Below are 22,880 nucleotides of genomic sequence, written 5' to 3'. Positions count from 1 at the left end.
ATCAAATGCTTGGAGCTTGGAGAGGAGGGCAGAATTATTCCCAAGTGCCATAGAAAAAAGAATGAAATATCCCTTACGTCAAAGCATACATAACGAGATAACGAGAGCAAATTTCCCAGGGTTGCTTACATACAAGGACAACACCATCACGGAAGTACTGCAGCACACAATTTCAGAGTTAGAGGGCGATTCATCTCATCCACTCCATCTCCCTATTTTACATGTGGGCAAACCGAGGCACGATCGAGTTGAGTACTTTGGCCAATCTCATGGCTTCTCAATTACCAAATAAAATCAGTAAAATATTCGCTTTCTTCCTCTGACACAATTCCAGGGGGAGAGGTATAAGGGGTCCACGGCCACTGAACAGAGCTGACTGGAATAAATAAAGATTGATATCCCGGAACTTGGACCCACTGGGCTCTGTGCCCGGGAGCTGGCAGCCTGGTGGGCGAGAGGAGACTCATCCTGTGTGTGACAAGGTGACAGAGAAGACATCAGCTTCCCATACGGATCATGAAAATATGACTGGACATGGATGGATCAATGCAGCTCTATCAGTAATAACAGCATCACTGCCAATTTCTGAGTGTCTAACAAGTGCCAGGTACTTAAAGATATCGTCTCACTTAGTCATTGTAATGACGCTGCAAAGATGGGTGGTTTCCTCCTTTTACAGACACAACCCAGCCTTGCCAAGATGGCGCTTCTAGACTGGCTAACAAACAATACAGTCAGAACCACAGTGAATACCTCCGGGACAGACATTTCACCAAATGCCTGATGTTTTAAAATCTGATATTTGGCGCTTGGAGAATCTAAAGGGATCTAGAAGGGGTATAGAAACAATAATACTGTTAACATCTCTACACAGTAACTGCCTTTCAGAGAATCAGCCACCATGAAGATCAAAACGTATGGGACTTCCTGGAGAAACTTCTGAAGATCTTGTCATGTCTGTGTCATCAAATGCCCAATTTAAGTTCCACCAATGGTGGAATAAAAGCGAATTCTTTAATGGTTCACTTTCAACTGTACCCACGTTTACTGCAGGCCGAAAGTGGTCCCCAGCGCTTCCCTCCCTTTTCTCATGCAGGGGCCTTTGATCTTTCTGTTACTTTGTAAGTCTAAGGGGATGACAGTAACCCAGAAGATAAGGGGGTTTACAGCCCTCTGAGCTGCCAGAGGAGGAGACGGAGGCTCAAAAATGTTACGTGACTTGCTCAAAGCTACATAATCAATGAGTGATTAGGCTAGAATTAAAACCCTAGTCTCTCTGCCAAAGTTGGTTCTCTTTCTCTGTCAGGCTGCCTATGACTACTGAAAAGACAAACAAAAACAAAAAACAAACCCTAAAACTCAAAGCACATAATCTTTCTAAGGTGACAGAATTCTCTTATTCGAAAAGAAACCCTTTGAAGATACGTACGTATTGTTAAGCTTCAGGAACCTGGGCTTGAAGCCTGGCTGTACTTCTTAAATAGGAGCCATGACCTTGATCTTAGGGAGGAAGCATCCAGTTTCTCACAATTAAGTACAGTTGACTCTTGAACAATGCACATTTGAACCGCGTGGGTCCACTTATACGCAGATGTTTTTCAACAGTAAATACTACAGTACTACATGATCCGAGCTTGGTTGAATCCGCGGATGTGGAGGAACCGCGACACGGAGGAACCACGATATGGAGGAACCGTGGATACAGAGGCCCGACTATAAATTATACATGGATTATCCACTGTGGGGAGGGCTGGTACCCTTTACCCCTGCATTATTCAAGGGTCAACTGTATGATGTTAGCTATAGTTTTTTATAGACGTTTCTCTCTCAAGTTGAGGAAATTCCCCTCTATTTGTAATTTGCTGAGAGTTTTTATCATGAATCGGTGTCAGATTTTATCAAATGCTTCTTCTGCATCAATTAATATGATCATATGATTTTTCTTCTTTAGCCTTTTCATGTGATGGGTTACACTGATTTTCAAACGTTGAACCAGCTTTGCATACCTGGAATAAACCCCACTTGGTCAATGTGTATAATTCTTTTCATACATTGTTGGATTTGCTAGTATTTTTTTTGAAGATTTTTACATCTAAGCTCATGAGAGATATTGGGCTGTAGTTTTCCTTTCTTGTAACGTCTTTGTCTGGTTTTGGTATCACTGACCTTTTAAAAAATGTTAATTGAGATACAGTTCACATAATATAAAATTCACCATTTAAACCATGTTAAGAGTGTATAATTCACTGATCTTTAGTATATTCACAATGTTGTGCAATCATCATAGAAAATGTACTATTTCCAGAACAGTTCCATCACCTCAAAAAGAAACCCATACCCCCAATTCCCCCTTCCCCATCCCTGGGTAACCACTAATTTACTTTCTGTCTCTATGGATTCTCCTACTCGTGACATTTCATATAACTGTAATCATACTATGTGTGTTTTTTTGTGTCTAGTTTCTTTCACTTAGCATGTTTTCAAGATTCATCCACATTGTAGCAGGTATCAGTACTTCATTCCCTATTTATGGCCAAATAAGAATTCACTGTACTGATATACTACATTTTGTTTATCCATTCATTCATACATAAACATTTAGGTTGTTTCCACTTTTTGGCTATTGTGAATAATGCTGCTATGCATAAGGGTATAAAAATATCTGTCCCTGCTTTCATTTCTTTTGGGAATAAACCTCACTTGGTTGTGATGTACTTACCTTTTTCTATATTGCTGAATTTGATCTGCTGAAATTTTGTGTAGATTTTTTTTGCATCTATTTTCATGGGGGATGCATAGATACTATGCATGTCTTGTTCACTATTATAATTCTCAGTTATTGGAACACAATAGGTACTCAATAAATACTGGATAAGTGATATGTGAAAAAAAATTAAAGAATAAATCCATAGGGAAAGGAATTTTGGCTCAAAATCTAGAAATAAAGAACTCAATGCTTAGAATTTTCCAAAATCAGGAGGGGCTGCTATGTCTTCGGAGGGTATCAGAGGAGAGGCTGGATGATCATGAATGAGGTCACGAGATTTGGATGAAATGACGTCTAAGTGAAATGACGTCTACCTCTAATGTTCTGACCCCTGACACTGGTCTGGATGAAAAAAATCCTCAGTGAAAATTGCTCCTGATCTATACTATATAAAGGGCTTACAGTACACTGCCAATGTTGAAGACACAATAAAACCTGAGTTCCTTCCCTTAGACAATATGAACACTTTCAGCCTTTTAAAATATTTACCCAAAAATGAAAGGAGCTCCATGGAAAGCCAACCCTGGACCCCACTCTCCAAGTCTGCCGCAGGGTTTCCAGGCAGTGGGGTGGAGCGGGCAGACGAAGAACAAAGGCTGTGTGTTCTGGAGTCACACTGACCTGGTCTGGCTTCACACTTTACCAGCTACAAGACCACACGCCCAATCTCTTTGGGCCTCTGCTTCTTAATTCAAAAACGGGGAAAATATTCACCACAAGGGTTGCTGCTTTGTTACCGCGTTCATTCTCTCGCCTCACCTTGTGCTTTATTTAACTTTGTGGCATCTATCACAAAAACAGTATAATTATTTACTTTTGTTCCCGCTGACTACTGTAAAGCTAAGCCCTCTCTTGTGGCAGTGGAAGCCACTGAGAAACATTTCACAGTCTAAGACAATGAAAGCACTGCTTTCGTTCCTACCTTGATAGTTTTTCACAGGAGTCATCTTGTTATAATCTTCTGATAAAAGAAACTCCTGCAAAAGAGAAGAAAAATATTAAGCAAAAAGAAATTCTTCAAGTGAATAAATATGTTTTGGTAAAACCGGATTGTATGAAGCAAACATCATCAATGAATTATATCTAACATTAGTATTTTGCCAATCAACTCAGCATTTTCTGTACCTCTTTAAAAGTAACAATCATAATTACAATCCAATGCAATTATCATAGTTTTTACCTTATAACTCTGAAGTTGATTTTTTTTTTTTCAAGTATACATGAGAAGAAAACTGGATCAAGTTCAAAGTCTTGATCCTGGTCAATTTTGAAGGTAAATCCAATTCAAATTACTTTTCTCTCTGTGGTGCCATAACTGAAATTTTGCAAGGCTCTGGCCAGTGAGCAAACGGATGGCAATCCTCTACTAGGGAAATAAATGAGCTATTTTAAAGATTCTGTTTCTAATAACAGTAGCTTATTTCCTGGTACAACAAGCTTCTCAAGGCTGCATCTTACTCATCCCTATATCCCTATGGCACCTGGCACAGTGCTTTGGTACAGTATGTAGTCAACAAACTGTGAAAAAATGGACATGTAAAAGGTATCTCCCAATCTGACGAGGTTAGTTTGGATGTCAAATGTACTAAAAAATATCAGTTTCTATATAACACATTGTGTGTACTCTTTGTGAGGACACATAGGAGGTGATTTTGTGTGTGAGTATGTTTGCATGCTTCACCTAAGCACATACAGTGACCTATATGTAGAAGTCAACCAAGTGTTTATAAGCCCCAGCCAGGTTTTGAGTCCCTTACCTTCTTTCAAATGCAAAATGCCCATATAGTCTTAAACAGTAGGCTATCAAATATAAGGAAAGCTGCGAAGTAATAAATTGATGCCTTTATCTGAACTTAAAAACAGAACAATGAGTCTTTTCAAAACATTTGGAGGCTTCCAGAATTTCTCCTTGATGACTTCAAGAAACGTGGTGGGAGGACAGACACACAGACTCGTGACTTGCAATCTGGGTATTTACTGAGTCCATATAGTTTGTGTGATTTTTCAGAAGTAAATAATTATACTGTTTTTGTGATAGATGCCACAAAGTTAAATAAAGCACAAGGTGAGGCGAGAGAATGAACGCGGTAACAAAGCTCCTCTGGGTGTCTGCTTTTCCATCCCAGCCCTCCTTAAGAAGCTTATCTACAAATGGATTTTCTTCACCATGATTGTCTCAGTAATAACATTATTCAATTTGTCACTTTTAAAATTCGTATCATTATTCCTTCAAGGAGCAGCACTATATTCATTTCTCGTTTCTGAAGAGCTAGACTCACAACTGAAGAGAGAAGACTAATTTTTAAAGACGTCAAGTTGTTTTCCCATAAGGAGCTTATAGTGTGGGTAAGAAGCCACGCACGTGTCTGAGCAACGGTTCACTACCATCCTTAATACCCGGCAAGAGTAGCTCAACCCTGGGCCCCATACTTTAGAGTGCCCCAAATTTCCTAACAAACACACACAAAACAAATTTCTTAAAGACGATTGTTATTTGAGCAAGTGTTTACTGAGTTCATCTAGTGCATATGCTATTTTGAATATACTGAACTGGTTCTTTAGCTTGGGGAAAAGGTACATTAATTCATTTTGGAAACAGGCAGGGTATAAAATAAAACAGCTTGTAGATCTGTGCTTAGGGTTAACATACACATACACAATACAATTACCAGTTCACTGCATAGGTAAACTTAATTTTTTGTTCATTTGTTTTACCTGTGAAAATAGATACATAATCATGGAGAAAGCATGGGAAATTGCCAGCATTTTTTTTCATTATTACTTTTTTGATCAAAGAAACAATGTGCTATTCCAGGAATTGTAAGACGGATGAATACTAAAAAGTGTCTTATGATACCATTTCTCAGAGATAATTATTATGGAAAGTATAATTGGAATAATAAAACAAAATATTAATATCATTTAACAATACTTTTTTCTGGTAACAAATCATGCACATCATTCCATATGAGTACATACTTATCAACTTCAATCTTTTTAATGACTGCATAGGATGTTTTGTAATGTCATTCTACTGACAAATGTTTACACTGCTTCCAGTTTTCCTTATTAAAAAAATATCACATGAACCCACAGCCAGCATCGTTCTCAATGGTGAAAAACTGAAACCATTTCCTCTAAGATCAGGAAGAAAACAAAGTTGCCTACTCTCACCGCTATTATTCAACATAGTTTTGGAAGTTTTAGCCACAGCAGTCAGAGAAGAAAAAGAAATAAAAGGAATCCAAATCGGAAAAGAAGAAGTAAAGCTGTCACTGTTTGCAGATGACATGATACTACACATACAGAATCCTAAAAATGCTACCAGAAAACTAATAGAGCTAATCAATGAATTTGGTAGAGTAGCAGGATACAAAATTAATGCACAGACATCTCTTGCATTCCTATACACTAATGATGAAAAGTCTGAAAGAGAAATTAAGGAAACACTACCATTTACCATTGCAACAAAAAGAATAAAATACCTAGGAATAAACCCACCTAAGGAGACAAAAACCTGTATGCAGAAAACTATAAGACACTGATGAAAGAAATTAAAGATGATACAAACAGATGGAGAGGTGTACCATGTTCTTGGATTGGAAGAATCAACATTGTGAAAATGACTCTACTACCCAAAGCAATCTACAGATTCAATGCAATCCTAATCAAACTGCCAATGGCATTTTTCACACAACTAGAACAAAAAAGTGTACAATTTGTATGGAAACACAAAAGACCCCAAATAGCCAAAGCAATCTTGAGAAGGAAAAATGGAGCTGGAGGAATCAGGCTCCCTGACTTCAGACTATACTACAAAGCTACAGTAATCAAGACAGTATGGTCCTGGCACAAAAACAGAAATACAGATCAACGGAACAGAAAGAAAGCCCAGAGATAAATCCACACACATACGGTCACCTTATCTTTGATAAAGGAGGCAAGAGTATACAGTGGAGAAAAGACAGCCTCTTCAATAAGTGGTGCTGGGAAAACTGGGCAGCTACATGTAAAAGAATGAAATTAGAACACTTCCTAACACCATACACAAAAATAAACTCAAAATGGATTAAAGACCTAAATGTAAGGCCAGACACTATAAAACTCTTAGACAAAAACATAGGCAGAACACTCTATTACATAAATCACAGCAAGATCCTTTTTGACCCACCTCCTAGAGAAATGGAAATAAAAACCAAAATAAACAAATGGGACCTAATGAAACTTAAAAGCTTTTGCACAGCAAAGGAAACCATAAAAAAGATGAAAAGACAACCCTCAGAATGGGAGGAAATATTTGCAAACAAAGCAACTGACAAAGGATTGATCTCCTAAATATACAAGCAGCTCATGCAGCTCAATATCAAACAAACAACCCAATCCAAAAATGCGCAGAAGACCTAAATAGACACTTCTCCAAAGAAGATATACAGATTGCCAACAAACACAAGAAAAGATGCTCAACACCACTAATCATTAGAGAAATGCAAATCAAAACTACAATGAGGTATCACCTCACACCAGTCAGAATGGCCATCATCAAAAAATCTACAAACAATAAATGCTGGAGAGGGTGTGGAGAAAAGGGAACCCTCTTGCACTGTTGGTGGGAATGTAAATTGATACAGCCACTATGGAGAACAGTATGCAGGTTCCTTAAAAAACTAAAAATAGAACTACCATATGACCCAGCAATCCCACTACTGGGCATATACCCTGAGAAAACCATAATTCAAAAAGAGTCATGTACCACAATGCTCATTGCAGCACTATTTACAATAGCCAGACATGGAAGCAACCTAAGTGTCCACTGACAGATGAATGGATAAAGAAGATGTGGTACATATATCAAGGGAATATTATTCAGCCATAAAAAGAAACAAAATTGAATTATTTGTGGTGAGGTGGATGGACCTAGAATCTGTCATACAGAGTGAAGTAAGTCAGAAAGAGAAAAACAAATACTGTATGCTAACACATATATATGGCATCTAAAAAAAAAAACATTCTGATGAACCTCGGGGACAAGAATAAAGACACAGACGTAGAGAATGGACTTGAGGACATGGAGAGGGGGAAGGGTAAGCTGTGACGAAGTGAGAGAGTAGCAATGACATATATACACTACCAAATGTAAAACAGATAGCTAGTGGGAAGCAGCTACATAGCACAGGGAGACCAGCTAGGTGCTTTGCAACCACCTAGAGGGGTGGGATAAGGAGGGTGGGAGGGAGATGCAAGGAGGAGGGGATATGGGGATATACGTATGCATACAGCTGATTCACTTTGTTATACAGCAGAAACTAACACAACAATGTAAAGCAATTATACTCCAATAAAGACGTTAGAAAAAAAATATCACATGGTCAATCAATTTACGACAAAGAAACCAAGAATATACAATGGGGAAAGGAGAGTCTCTTCAATAAACTGTTGGGAAAACTGGACAGCCACATGCAAAACAATGAACTGCACCAGTATCTTATACCATATACAAAAATTAACTTAAAATGGATTGAAGACTTGAACATGAGACCTGACCGTAAGACGCCTAGAAGAAAACATAGGTGGTAAATAAGTTCCTTGACGTTGGTCTTGGTGATGATTTTTTGGATATGACACCAAAAGCAAAGGCAACACGAACAAAATTAAACAAGTGGAACTACATCAAACTAAAAATCTGCACAGCAAAGGAAACCATCAACAAAACAAAAAAGTGACCTACTGAATGAGAGAAAATATTTGCAAATCATATATCTGATAATAGGTTATATCCAAAATATATAAAGAACTCAAACAACTCAATAAAAAAAAACACAAATAATATGATTTAAAACTGGGCAAAGGATCTGAACAGAAATTTTTCCAAAGAAGACATACAGATGGCCAACAGGTAGATGAAAAAGTGCTCAACATCACTAATCATGTAGGAAATGTAATTCAAAACCATAATGAGATATCACCTCACACCTGTTAGAATGGCCATTATCAAAAAGATAAAAGACGGGGCCTCCCTGGTGGCGCAGTGGTTGAGAGTCCGCCTGCCGATGCAGGGGATACGGGTTCGTGCCCCGGTCTGGGAGGATCCCATATGCCGCGGAGCGGCTGGGCCCGTGAGCCATGGCTGCTGAGCCTGCGCATCCGGAGCCTGTGCTCCGCAACGGGAGAGGCCACAACAGTGAGAGGCCCGCATACCACAAAAAAAAAAAAAAAAAAAGATAAAAGACAACAAGTGTTGGCAAGCGTGTGGAGAAAAGGAAACCCTTCTGTATTGTTGGTAGGAGTGTAAACAGGTGCAGCCACGATGGAAAACAGTATGGAGGGTCCTCAAAAAGTTAAAAATAGAACTACCATATGATCCAGCTATTCCTCAGGGTATTTAACCAAAGAAAACATAAATACTGACCTGAAAACATATATGTGACTCCCATGTTCATTGCAGCATTATTTACAAATAGCCAAGACATGGAAGCAACCTAAGTGTCCATGGATGGATAAATGGATAGAGAAAATGTGATATATAACTATAATGGAATATTATTCAGCCATAAAAAAACTTGCCATCTGTGACAACATGGATGGACCTTGAGGGCATTATGCTAAGTGAAACACGGCAGACAGAGAAAGATAAATACCATATGATCATGCTTACATGTGGAATCGTTAACAAAACAAAACAGAACACCCCAAAGAAAACTGAACTCATGGATACAGAGGACAGACTGGTGGTTGCCAGGGGCAGGGCAGGGTGGGATGATCAAAAGGGGTGAAGGTGATCAAAAGGTACAAACTTCCAGTTACAAAATAAGTCCTGAGATATCATGTACAATATGGTGACTATAATTAAAAATACTGCATTGTATATTTGAAAGTTGCTAATAGAGTAGATCTTAAAAGTTCTCATCACAAGAAAAAAAAATTTGTAACTGTGTGTGGTGATGAATGTTAGACAGGCTTGTGGTGATCATTTTGCCATATATACAAATATTGAATCATTATGTTGTATACTTGAAACTAATATAATGTTATATGTCAATTATCTTAGTTAAAAATGAGTTGCATATAAAAATAATCACATAAAATGTACTATATCTCTAGCAGTATTTCAATAAAATAAAGTTCTAGAAGTAGAATTGCTGGACCAGAGGATATGATCATTTAAATTTGATAGATATTACCAAATTGACTTTATAAAAGATTTTATCTACTAAACTTACAAACAATATAATGTAAAAGTTTGGCTGAAGCTTAGATTATCTTGTTGGGATTGACCAATCAAAGATATACACATCTTAAATTATTTTATCCATCTCTCTACCCTCCCTTCTTTATATTCAGCTGTCTACATATCTATCATCCTAATTTTTATGTTTTAAGAGCATTTTTAGATTCACAGCAAGATTGAGAGGAAAGTACAGAGATTTTTCATAAAGCCTCTGTCCTCACACATGCACAGTCTCCCTCTTCATCAACATCCCACGCCAGAGTGGTACATTTGTTATAATTGATGACCTACACTGACACATCATTATCACCCAAAACCCACAGTTTACACTAGGCTTCACTCTTGGTGTTGGATTTTGACAAATGTAAAATGACATATATCCACAATCAGAGTATCATACAGAGTATTTTCACTGCCCTGAAAATCCTCTGTGCTCTGCCTAGTCATCTTTCTCTCCCGCTTAAGCCCTGGCACTACTGATCTCCTCACCATCTCCAAAGTTTTGCCTTTTCCAGATTGCCATAGAGTTGGAATCATACATTAGGCAGCCTTTTCAGATGGGCTTCATTTATTTACTAATATGCATTTAAGTTTCCTCCATGTCTTTGCATGGCTTGATTGCTCATTTCTTTTTAGCACTGAATAATATTCCATTGACAGGATGTACCACAGTTTACTCATCCATTCATCTACTAAAGGACATCTTGGTTGCTTCCAAGTTTTGACAATTGTAGATAAAGCTGCTATAAACATCTGTGTGAGCGTTTTTGTGTGAACATAATTTTTCAACTCCTTTGGGTAAATACCAAGGATTGGTGGGTTGTATGGTGGGATTGCAATGAATCTATAGAGCAAACTGGGAAGAAGTGAAATCCTGACAGTATTGAGTGTTCCTATCTATGAACATGGAATATCTATTTGTTTAGTTCTTTGACTTCATTCACCAGAGTTTCATAGTTTTCCTCATACAGATCTTGTACATATTTTGTTAGATTTACACTAAACTAATTCATCTTTTGGGGTGCTAATGTAAATGGTGTTGTGTTTTTAATTTCAATTTCTACTTGTTCATTGCTGATATACAGGAAATGACTGATTTTTGTATATTAACCTTGAATCCTGAAACCTCAATATAACTGCTTATAAGTTCCATGAGTTTTTTTTTTATCAATTCTTTTAGATTTTCTACATAAATGATCATGTTCTCTGCAAACAAGATAGTCTTATTCCTTCCATCCCAATCAGTATACCTTTTATTTCCATTTTTTTGTCTTATGCATTAGCTAGAACTTCTAGTACAATGTTGAAAAGGAATCATGAGAAGGAATCAATGTTGAAAAGGAATCATTAGCCTTGCCTGGAACCTGATTTTAGGGAAAGCTTCTAGGTTCTCATCACACCTGTTTTTAATGCTCACAGTAATAGATCAAACAATACAGTACATACAGTATGTATAAGGAACAATACAGTATATATAAGGAAGAGGTTAGTAATTATCTCCACCCTCTGTCTCAATCCTTTGAAGGAATCAGTGTTTGTTAAAGGTCTGTGGTATCCTTCCACATCTTTTTTTTTTTTTCTAAAGAAAACCCTTATGCAAACATATATAGTTTTTTTGGTTTGTTTTGCTGTGCAAAATAGGATCACACTATAGATATTATTCTACGACTTGCTCTTTTCATTTATAATATATCAGAACTATCTTTCCAGGACAAAACACCCTCCAAAATATGGATATGCCATTTTTTATTCAAGTATCCTCCATTAAATGGACTTTATTCTGCTTGTCTCCTATTTTTTACTATTGCAAAAATATGGCAAGAAATGTCTCTGAATGCATAAACATATGAACTAATGTGTATATTGAAAAGATTGCTGGCCTCAAAGATTGTGTACACTTAATATTTTAATAAACTCTGCCAGATCACTTTCTAGATGTATGCAGTATTTCATTTCCCCACCATCTGGCCCTCATATGACAGTATATTTCCCCATATCTCATCAGCCTTAGATATTACTCATCTTTTCAATTTCTTGTCAAATTAATGTACAAAACAGTTATAACTCACTATGGTTTAGTATGTATTACCCTAACTGCTTATGAGTCAGAGCACTTTCTATATGTTTATTTGCCATATTCATTTCTTGCTTTATGAATTTTGTCTTCAAATTCTGCTGCAGCCTTGTTTCCTAAAGAGTAGAGTTAGAGGTGAAACTTAAGTGCTATTTCTTTGTTTGGAGGTGTGATATCAGTGGTCTGAGTGAGGGGGAAGCAAAGTGAAGCAGAAAAAGATGAATGGTGTATCACTAAGCTCAGCCGTGTTTCATGAAGAACCCAGCTAGTTCTCCAGCATATAATAGGTCTCTGGACAGAACGAACACCAGAATTTGGAAGAATCCATTGGAGAGGGGGATGAAGAGGGAATTTATCTGCCAGCTCTCTCCTCCCTTGTTTTGAAATTTGATCACAACTCCACAGAACTTATTTCCCCCCTCCTTCTGCCTATCCTTGTTAGCAGCCACTAGGGGAAGTCAGAGTTTAGGCCTTGCCAGAGCTGTACTTCATACAACTCAGAAAGCCACTGAGGATATCTTCTTTGAGTTCTGGTTTAAAGATAGCAATGCACAGTAGTAGCTAAGAGTTCAGAGCTCAGGCACTGGAGCCAAACTGTCTGGTTTAAATCCCAGCTAAGGGCTTCCCTGGTGGCACAGTGGTTAAGAATCTGCCTGCCAATGTAGGGGACACGGGTTTGAGCCCTGGTCCAGGCAGAACCCACATGCAGCGGAGCAACTAAGCCCATGCACCACAGCTACTCAGCCTGCGCTCTAGACCCCGTGAGCTGTAACTACTGAGCCCGCGTGCCACAACTACTGAGCCCACATGCCACAACTACTGAAGCCCGCGTGCCTAGAGCCCGTGCTCCACAACAAGAGAAGCCACTGCAATAAGAAGCCTGCACACCGCAACGAAGAATAGCCCCCCGCTCACCGCAACCAGAGAAAGCCCGCGCACTGCAAAAAAGACCCAACGCAGCCAAAAATAAAAATAAAAAATAAATAAATTTAAATCCCAGCTAAAACATGTACTAGTTACATGACCTTGGACAAGTTACTCAAGATTTCCATGACTCAGTTTTCTTCTCTGTAATAGCTTCATAAGACTGCAGTGAGAATTAGTTAATCTTTATGAAGCATTTAAAACAGTGCCTGGCACACAGTAAGTACTCTTTGCGAGTTAAGTTAAATAAATAAATGCTACCTTTGGAAAATGAATTAAGCATCTTACTTAAAAAAAAATCTTCTGGAATATAATGAACAATTCTGATTGAAGAATTAGGGAGAATTCAGCTATAAAATCATGAATGCCTGGTCCTTTTAAAAATAGCAACTTTTAAACAATTTTTCTAATTTCTAATTACAGTTAGTTATTGGTCTATGGAAGCTTTCTACCTCTTCTTGAGTCAAATTTATTAATTTATTTTTGTTATAAAATCATACATTTTCAGGACTTCCCTGGTGGTCCAGTGGCTAAGACTCCATGCTCCCAATGCAGGGGGCCCGGGTTCGATCCCTGGTCAGGGAACTAGATCCCACATGCCACAACTAAGAGTTCGCATGCTGTAACTAAAGATCCCATGTGCCGCAACTAAGACCCAGCACAGCCAAATAAATAAATAATTTTTAAAAACAGATGAGATGTAAAGATGGAAAGGCAAGAGATAAAACTATCATTTGAAAAAAAATCACACATTTAAAAAAATTTTCAAATGTATTACCACGGATATTAATATAATATTGTCCTCTGATTCTTTAACTCTCTTATATAGGCAGTTCTGCTATACCACTTATTCTAAAAACATGAATTTGTTTCAACAGGATTGGTATATTAGGGAACGATCTAAGCAGAGCTCCAATTACACAGCTGCTTATGCATGATTTTGTCCTCCAGAACACTTAAGTGAACACAGAAAACTGAACCCAGCAGAACCAAGCCACGTAGGAATACATAACACACACACACACACCTCAAACATCTACCAGCTACCTCAGGGTATCACCCCTTGAGAGCCACACCTATGTTCACCTGGTGTTAAAACTTGGCCTGCTGCTTTCAGATAACCTCCTCCCATCAGCTCAAAATAACTCACAAGCCGCAACCTTTTTTTTTTTTTCCCCTATTTTTTGGCCACACCGCACGTCATGCGGGATCTTACTTCCCCAGCCAGGGATGGAACCCACGCCCCCTGCAATGGAAGCGTGGAGTCTTAACCACTGGACCGCCAGGGGAGTCCCAGGAGCTGCAACCTTTCTGAGGTCCACTTCCACAAGCAAATTTCAGGGTTTTTTTCCAGGTAAAGTTCTGTATATATCGTAATGTTTATGGATTCCCCAACCATTTAACACACGTGTAAAAACTGTGCTAGCATTTTAACGAGTGTCCTATCTTTATTTTTTACATATCACCAGCAAAGTTGGTTGGTTTTTGTTTGGACAAAGTTTTTGAGTATTGTGTCCCTATTTTCCCCATATGTCCTATGGTTTTAACTGTGTGATTCTTCTGCACAGTGCAGTGATTTTAAAAAACATACATTGTGTTATAGCAGAATTAGGTGGTTACAAATATAATGTGGTTGTATCTGTTTTCTTATGCTTAATAGCATCTGCTTTTTATTTTTATAGTTTTCCTTAATGACACATGCTAGGAATTTATCTATTTTATCAGTACTTCCCAAAACCCAGCTTTTGGTTTTATTCGCTGTCCTTTTGTCTTCCCTATCTCTAATTTCAGGATTTATTGTTATAATTCTCTCTTCCAACCTTCTTTTGGTTTATTTTTATCACTTGTTCATAAATTAAACTGAATGCCTAGGTTCACATGTATACATCTTTATTTTATTTTATTTTATTTATTTATTTATTTATTTTGCGGTATGTGGGCCTCGCGCTGTTGTGGCCTCTCCCGTTGCGGAGCACAGGCTCTGGACGCGCAGGCTCAACGGCCATGGCTCACAGGCCCAGCCGCTCCGTGGCATGTGGGATCTTCCCGGACCGGGGCACGAAACCGTGTCCCCTGCATCGGCAGGCGGGCTCTCAACCACTGCGCCACCAGGGAAGCCCTATATATCTTTATTTTAAAGTAGTAACATTTTAAGGTAAAATTCTCTAAATATAGATTGGACTGTATTCCATAGGTTTTGATACAAAGTTGCTCGCTTTTAAAACAATTTCTATATTGTTTTATGAAACACAGAAATATATCACTTATATATTCATTTCCTCTTTAAATTAGGAGTTCCTTAGAAAAAAATTCTTAATTTATAAGCAGTTACATTTATGCCTATTTTTTGTTAATTTCTAGTTTTATTAGCTTATATTCAGAAAACATATAACATTTTTACTTTTTAGAATTTAGTTAAGATTTTTCTTTGTGGTCAAGATTAATGACTTTATAACTGTTCTGTAGATGAGAAAAAAAGTATTTTATCCAAAGTTCTAGACCTATTTGTATATCTGTCCAATGAAACTTGATGATAATTTTCAAATAGTGTATATTTTTACTTATTTTTTTGTCTACTTGAATTTCAAATTCAGAAATACCTGCACTAAAGAATTGTGCTTTATTTTTAATATTTAATTTCTGATTATAAAAGTAATATGCTTACTATAAACAAAAACTATGGAACAATATCAAGAAGGGAATTTAAATTATCTATATCTCTACCAAATAGTGATAAATATTGTTAATATTTTGATTATTTTGTTCTTCAATCTTTGTACTGGTATACATAAGAACACAACTGGAATAGTAGTACTATTGAAGCATTTCCCATGTTATTAAATATTCTTTGAAAATATAAGTTTAATGGCTACATAATATTCCACTGGAAGGCTATATAAGATTTTAACTAATTAGTCCCTGACCATAACATTTCTAAAACACCAGTTCTTATTACTATAAAAAAAAGGAGATTACCTTTATAAATAATCTTGGTCTGTTTTTATGATGGTTTTCTTTGGATGGTTTTCTAGGAATGGAATTATTGATATAAAGGTACAAATAGTTCTAAAGCTCTCATTGCATATCACCAATGCTTTTTCTAAATAGTTTGTGTCAATTTATGTCCCCTCTTTCAGTGTACGAGAGCCTATTTTATTCAATTTTAGCCAATTTGTAATTCTAAAATTGCTATTCCTTAGCTAAAAATAGAATTAAAAAACTTTAACACTTTAAAATGTTTACAAGCCCTTAATATTTCCTCTTTCGTGACTTTTTCTGCTATCTACAGGATTTTAGTGTTTTTATCTATTTGTATATGCTTATCACAGATTGAGCATAGTATCCTTTCTCTATCATATTTTAAGCGACTATTTGTTGTTTTCATTTAAATTGTATTCAAGCAGCTTTTTCAGAGTGAGAAAATTTGAATTTTATGTAATCATAAAACATATGATATTTTCCTTTGTGATTTCCAGTTTTAAGCTTACATGTTCTTCCTGATAGAGACTGCTTATAAATGCCCAGTCTGTTTACTTCTAGCCTTTTGTTTTTCTTTTTTAAAGCTTTACTTTGTACATTTAAAGGTGCTTTAAGCTCCTGGAATTTATTTTGGTATAGGACATGAAGTGAAGATTAAAATCGAAAATCGATCTTTTTCTTAAGAGAAAACCAACTGCTTCAGCACTATTTATTTAAAAACTTTTCCCATCCACAACTAATTTCTAATGTCTTCTTTACCATATTTTATGTTCTTACATATAATTGGGTCTCTTCGGTAGTTATCTAACTCTGCTCTATCGATCTGCTATTCTATTCTTGAGTCAAAATGAAAATGACTTAATTACTGCAGGTACAAAATATGTGTTAAAAAATATATATGTGTTAACACAGAAGCTATGTGTGTCCTAATTTCTCTTCTTAAAAAAATGTAGCTAGATGATCATTATAATAACCTTTTTTGTGACAAAAAGAAAGATCACATTAAGAATTTTGATTGGAATTGCACCAAATCTCTAAATTCAGGAAGAACTGACATTTAAAAGTCTTCTTTTATGTATATTCACAAAATTTTATAATTTTCTTCAGCAAAGATTCACATATTTCTTTTTGAGATCATATTTAGATTTTTGTTAATTTCTGTGAGTGGGATTGTTTTTTCATTCCTCGGTAAACTGAGTAAAAAAAAAAAAGACAGATTTATGATTGCTGTTTTTGGACTAAAATTGAAAAACAGTGATATCACAGTTCCTGGGAGACACTATTGACCCACTAAAAATCTTGATTTGTGGCAGCTACAGTGACATGATCAATACAGGAGAGGCTACAAGGTTACATGGGACATTTAACAACTGTAACTGCCAAGGCAGAATGAAGCACCATGCCATTCCTAAGATTTAGAAGGAAAGGGAAAAGGCATGCTTCAGATCAAATTAAGGAAAGATAAGAAAAGAGAGAAAAACTGGCAAGACTGGTTACGTCCCAATGTTAAGGGCTGTTACTGATAGAGCTTTGGGCTGGCGGTGCAGCAGAAAATAAAAATGGAGTAATGCCATTAGGCTTCTTCATACATTAGTCAACACTTTTCTACTCCTCCTCGTCTCTTTGAATTCCTATGAAAACCAGGTCCTGCAGAATGAGTCAATCAGATGGTAGTATTTCTTTATTTGGGCAACATCGTACTGAAAGGAAAAGTTGCCAATATGCCCTGTCATTAAAGACTGTCAACAAGGCCTGTGCTTGTGTATACAAATGCCGTTCTCGACCCTCTCGAGGCATGTTTCACAAGAACGATGATTATTTCCTGTGGGTTTATAAAAACTCATATGTCAAGTAGATACCAGGGCTCTTGTTTGGTAACAGAGGTCACCAGCTCAGGTCAACTTCACCTGAGTCAAGTTGTTCCTCAGCTTTTTGTCAATCTAAGTAAGAGGTCAACAGGCAGTACTTTCTGTTTTCACTCAAATGAAAGGTTATGTTTGGGCTTTTTTTCTGGTCATCCTTAGACTCCTACACATCACAAGTTCCAGGGATGTCCTGGATTCTTCTGGGAAATGCAGGAAATAGCGGAACAGCAGACTAGGATCCAGAGTGCCATGCTGCAGCTTCTGGTTCCATCCAGGGACCAGGCAGGCATGACAGGAGCACAGTATGGCCCAGGTGCTGGAAGAAACTAAAGTATCCGCACCCCTTCAAAGACACCCCAATTTTGTGTGAACGTCAAGGCAGCAGCCCTCACCCTAGACCAAGTATATTTCCTGACCAGTTTTCTTTCTTTCTTCCTCCTTCCCTCTCTCTCTTTCTTTTCTTACGAAGTGATGTTCAACCACTGCAAAATATAAGAACTTTTGAACAATCGATATTAATTAAATTAGCAAGCAAGGGGCTTGCCTCCTCTGCTGTTCCCATGGTTATCCTGACTCTCTGAGTTTACAGTAAGGGAATGCTACACAGCTCTAAGCACGGCCCACCTGCTCACTTATCAAGCTTCAGTGAAATAGATCCTGAAGAATTCTAATAATAGAACCATGGTATCTTCCACATTAAAAATATATATAAATATGAAGTTTCTTGCTTTAGTTGAAAGTTTGCCAATGAGCTCTTATTTCTTAAAATATAGCACTACTTGAGGGAGTAGAAATGTCTAAAATCAGATAATTCGCTACTGAGTCTTTGTTGTGTTTGTTGTACATCAGAACATATAAATTGATTTAATGCTTGATAAATCTAATTATTATAAGGAAAACTGAATCAGAGTCTCTGTATAGGTCTTCCTCTTCCACAGGGGGAAAAAAAAAGTCAAACTAACCAGCAAGGTCATACGAAAAATAAACAGGAACTCTTAACTCAGTCCAAACGTGATGAAAAATGAAGGGAGGAATGTCATCAGCTTAACTACCCAGCAAAAGTGTCACAAAGTACACAGCCCTGAGGTACTCCTCTATGTGTGCCTATGCAAAGCCATTACTGAGGAGAGGTAATATATGAAATATATGAAAAGTTTCTTGAACACATAGGTACTACATTTCTGGTTGGGAACAGAGGTGTCTTCTTCCTGCATCTGCCTTCATAAAGTAGAAATTGATCTAAAGCCAAAATCTTGTTGGGAAGCTCAATATTGGTAAAATTCTCATTTTACATTTCCATGTAAAATCCATTTCTGCTTCTGCTTTAAAAATGTTCAGGACAGGGCCTCCCTGGTGGCGCAGTGGTTGAGAGTCCGCCTGCCGATGCAGGGGATACGGGTTCGTGCCCCGGTCTGGGAGGATCCCATATGCCGCGGAGCGGCTGGGCCCGTGAGCCATGGCTGCTGAGCCTGCGCATCCGGAGCCTGTGCTCCGCAACGGGAGAGGCCACAACAGTGAGAGGCCCGCATACCACAAAAAAAAAAAAAAAAAAAAAAAAAAAAAAAAAAAAAAAATGTTCAGGACATTGTCAAATATATTACTTAGTACCTCAACTATTAATTTACATGAGGGTGACTGACATTTTTTATTGTGGTAAAAATACGTAATATTGAATTTACCATCTTAACCATTTTTAAGTGTACAGTGGTGTAAAGTGTATTCACACTGTTGCACAATGTATCTCTAGGAACTTTTTCATCTTATGAAACTGAAACTCTATATCCATTAAACACTAATTTCCAGCCCTTGGTAACCATCTTTGTATTTTTTATTTTTTTATGATTTTGAGTACTTTAGATACTCCACATGAGGACCATCATACAATATTTGTCTTTTTGTGACTGGCTTATTTCATAAAGCAAAATGCCCTTTCAGAAAGCTTATTTCATCAATGTTGTAGCATGTGTCAGAATTTCCTTCCTTTTTAAGACTGAATAATATTCTATTATATGTATTTACCACATTTTAAAAAATCTATTCATCTGTCAAGAGACATTACACAACACTGTAAAGCAACTATACCCCAATTAAAAAAAAAAAAAAAAAAGAGAGAGAGAGACATTTCGGTTGCTTTCACCTTTTGGCTATTGTGAATAATGCTGCCATGAACATGGGTGTGTAAATGTCTCTTCCAGATCCTGCTCTGAATTATTTTGGGTAGATATATTCATAAGTGGGACTGCTGGATCATATGGTAATTCTATTTTTAATCTTTTAAGGAACCGCCATACATAAGAAGGTGACTGACTATAAATTCAGTATTAGAAAATTCTTAACTACCCTTATAACTGCCTTCTTTTTTATTATCCAGTTTCATGATTAACAGTGTCTCCTTGTTGCCTTGGCTACCAGGTAGTTCAGAATCAAATTCAAGTCTTAATCATACAATCTGTGCTAGTCCTTATAATCTGCACACTTGTGTTACTCTGTATGTTTCACTCGGGCTCTTTTGGTTGCTGGGAACTCAAACCAGTAAAGTAGAGAGGATTTACTGTAAAGAGACGGGAAGCGGTGGCCACTGAAACCACGCTGCCACTTCTGTCTCTCTCTTGCAGGCTCAGGGCCTCTCTCCTGTTATCTCTGTTTTTTTCTACTATCATTTCTCAACCAACCAGTCCCATCCAACAACTCAGCTTCTGTTCCCTCATAACTGGAGCTTGCATGTGGCCATCACCACCCCTCTGGCCCCTCTCTACGTGACCTTTCAACTTTACCTTCACCCACTGGCTTGCTCTCTTAGTACCTCCAGGTTCAAATTCAAGGCAGGAATCTGACCAGCCTAATTATCTTTTCTCACTAGGACCCTAGCCAGCCCATATAAAGCCCCTAGCCAGCCTCTGGGCTAAGCATCCACTGTAGGAGGTCACCTCCGCAGGAGGAGGAGTGAAGGAGTCTGCATCTCATCCATGGGGTTCTCATTTGGCCTTTTTCTACCAATATATGTCTTGCTCTCTCTTTGGATTTGCTTTCGATATGTGCTTTATTTTTCCTTTCTGCACAAGATCCAAAAAATTCAAATCCCAGAAGGATGATGCTAAGAAAGAACCTCGAAGATTCTCATGTTCTTACTTATGGCTGTCTCCACACTTTACCAATCAGTGGCCTGCAATTTGCACCTCTTAGTTGTCGTTTTGTTTAATCAGCAGTTCTCAAACTTTCGGGTCTCTAGTTTCCTTTACTCTTAAAAATTATTTGAGGACCCCATGGGTTGGATCTATTGATATTCATCATATTTGAAATTAAAACAGAGAAAATTGTAGACTATTAATTCATTAAAATAACAATATTAAATGTATTACATGGTAATATAAATAACATACTTTATGAAAATATCTATATTGTGCAGAACAAAAAATTAAGTGGAAAGAGTGGCACTGTTTTCCATTTTTGCAAATCTCATTAATAGAAGATAGTTGGCTCTTTGTCTCTGCTTCGGTAGAAAATGGAAAAAAAGAAAGGCAAATAGCATCTTAGTATTATTATGAAAACAGCTTTGACCTCACGGATCACAGTTTGAGAACAACTGGTTAAGTGACTGACCTGACTTCTGGTTTTGATTAACCTTCACTCAGATTCTGCCAATTTGCCTGGAGAGTTGAGTTATTCTTGTTTGTTTTTAAATTATGAAAAGAGGCTTCGCTGGCTACCAAACGATGGAACATTCTCTCCACCCAGGAACTGGGAGGGTAGGAGCCTTTTCCCCCTTCCATGAAGTGCCTAATGGCCCTAATCTTTTCTGACTACATGCATTTTAAGAAGTGGGGAGAAGGAATGCTTTAGCTGCAAACCCCCAGCCTCAGGTCTAAACTTTGTAAGAAACCCTTAGTCATATTTCTAAGAAGACTAACATGTCACATTACTTGGAAGCATCTGAAACAAGAGAAAAGATAATTGGGGTTTGTGTAGCAACAGCAGCTGTTGGCCTCTCCAGATTCAAAATATCACCTACAAAGAAACAAATTCAGGTTTACAAATTTTTTTTTTTTTTTTTTTTTTTTACAAATTTTTTTGATAAATTCTCCTTCAGATACAGGTTTAGACACAAAACATAATTTCAAGGCTTTTCCTCACATAAACCCAGGTCTACCTACTCTCTCTCTAGGCCTGCCTGGGAGCTTAGTTGTTTACCTGTCCTCACCTTTCTTTACATCAACAGTAACATGTTTTTGTGCTTTCCCACCCCTAGTCCTCCAGCACCGAATGCAGGTAACCAGATGCAGTTGGTTTTTCAATAATATCTCTCCCAAGAGGATCGAAGGGAGAGAGAGGGTAAAAGGCAAATGATACACAAGTTTAGATGTGAGCACTTCCATGGCTCCCTCTGGCAAATTTCAGAATCTTAAAGACAAATGCTCTTGGAAGTCATTCAGTGAATAGGAATACCCTGCTCAAGGCCAAAATATGAAGCCAGAACACTGATGTATTCCACAAAGTCGCTGAAGCATTCTGCGTCCCCATTACATTGCACAGATAGTGAAAGAGACTGAATACTGTAAAAACATCCATACACAATAAAAATTCTGCCATAATATTAACAGCAAATTACATGGGAGATCAGTTTACATAAAGGCTAGTTGTTCATACCTACTTTTTAAACAAAAAAAAGGCTCAAAACTTTTGACAAAATTGTTCTGAACATAAAAGTTGCCTGCTGAAATTGAAAACTGCTTATAGGTGATGTCATGAAGTTTAGTGCAATAGCCAAGGCTGGCAACTACTGTTCCTACTTATGAAAGCAGCTGGTGAAAGAAGTTTGGATCTTTGGTTGTTAAGTTTTGGGTTTCTTGAAATTTTAGAGTTTGTAAGGGGTCCTAGCACAATGACTCATTCTTTAGATAAACTGAAGTCCAGAGACACTAAGGGACTTATTCAAGGTCACAGGTGTACTTGATTGCACAACCCAGGTTTGAAACTTGGGTCTATCTCTTGAATTTTTTATCTACTGATCTTTTAACTCACACAAACCTCAAAGAGGCTCTTCAAAAG

General features: G+C 37.4%; 1 protein-coding gene across 1 annotated transcript in view; it reads right to left on the bottom strand.

Moving 5' to 3' along the window:
* WDFY2 (WD repeat and FYVE domain containing 2) overlaps positions 1-22,880 on the bottom strand; it is a gene marked incomplete at its 5' end in the record, with an annotated part of 168,081 nt that overhangs the window by 48,226 nt on the left and 96,975 nt on the right. Inside the window, one exon of the mRNA XM_079721758.1 lies at positions 3,690-3,744. Within this exon, the coding sequence (XP_079577884.1) occupies positions 3,690-3,744 (55 nt within the window). The remainder of the gene's footprint in view (positions 1-3,689; positions 3,745-22,880) is intronic.

Source organism: Hyperoodon ampullatus, assembly GCF_949752795.1.
Source record: "Hyperoodon ampullatus genome assembly, chromosome: 16".
In the NCBI taxonomy this organism is placed as follows: Eukaryota; Metazoa; Chordata; class Mammalia; order Artiodactyla; family Ziphiidae; genus Hyperoodon; species Hyperoodon ampullatus.
The sequence above is the reverse complement of the archived record's forward strand: the minus strand, read 5'-3'. Positions and strand labels throughout refer to the sequence as shown.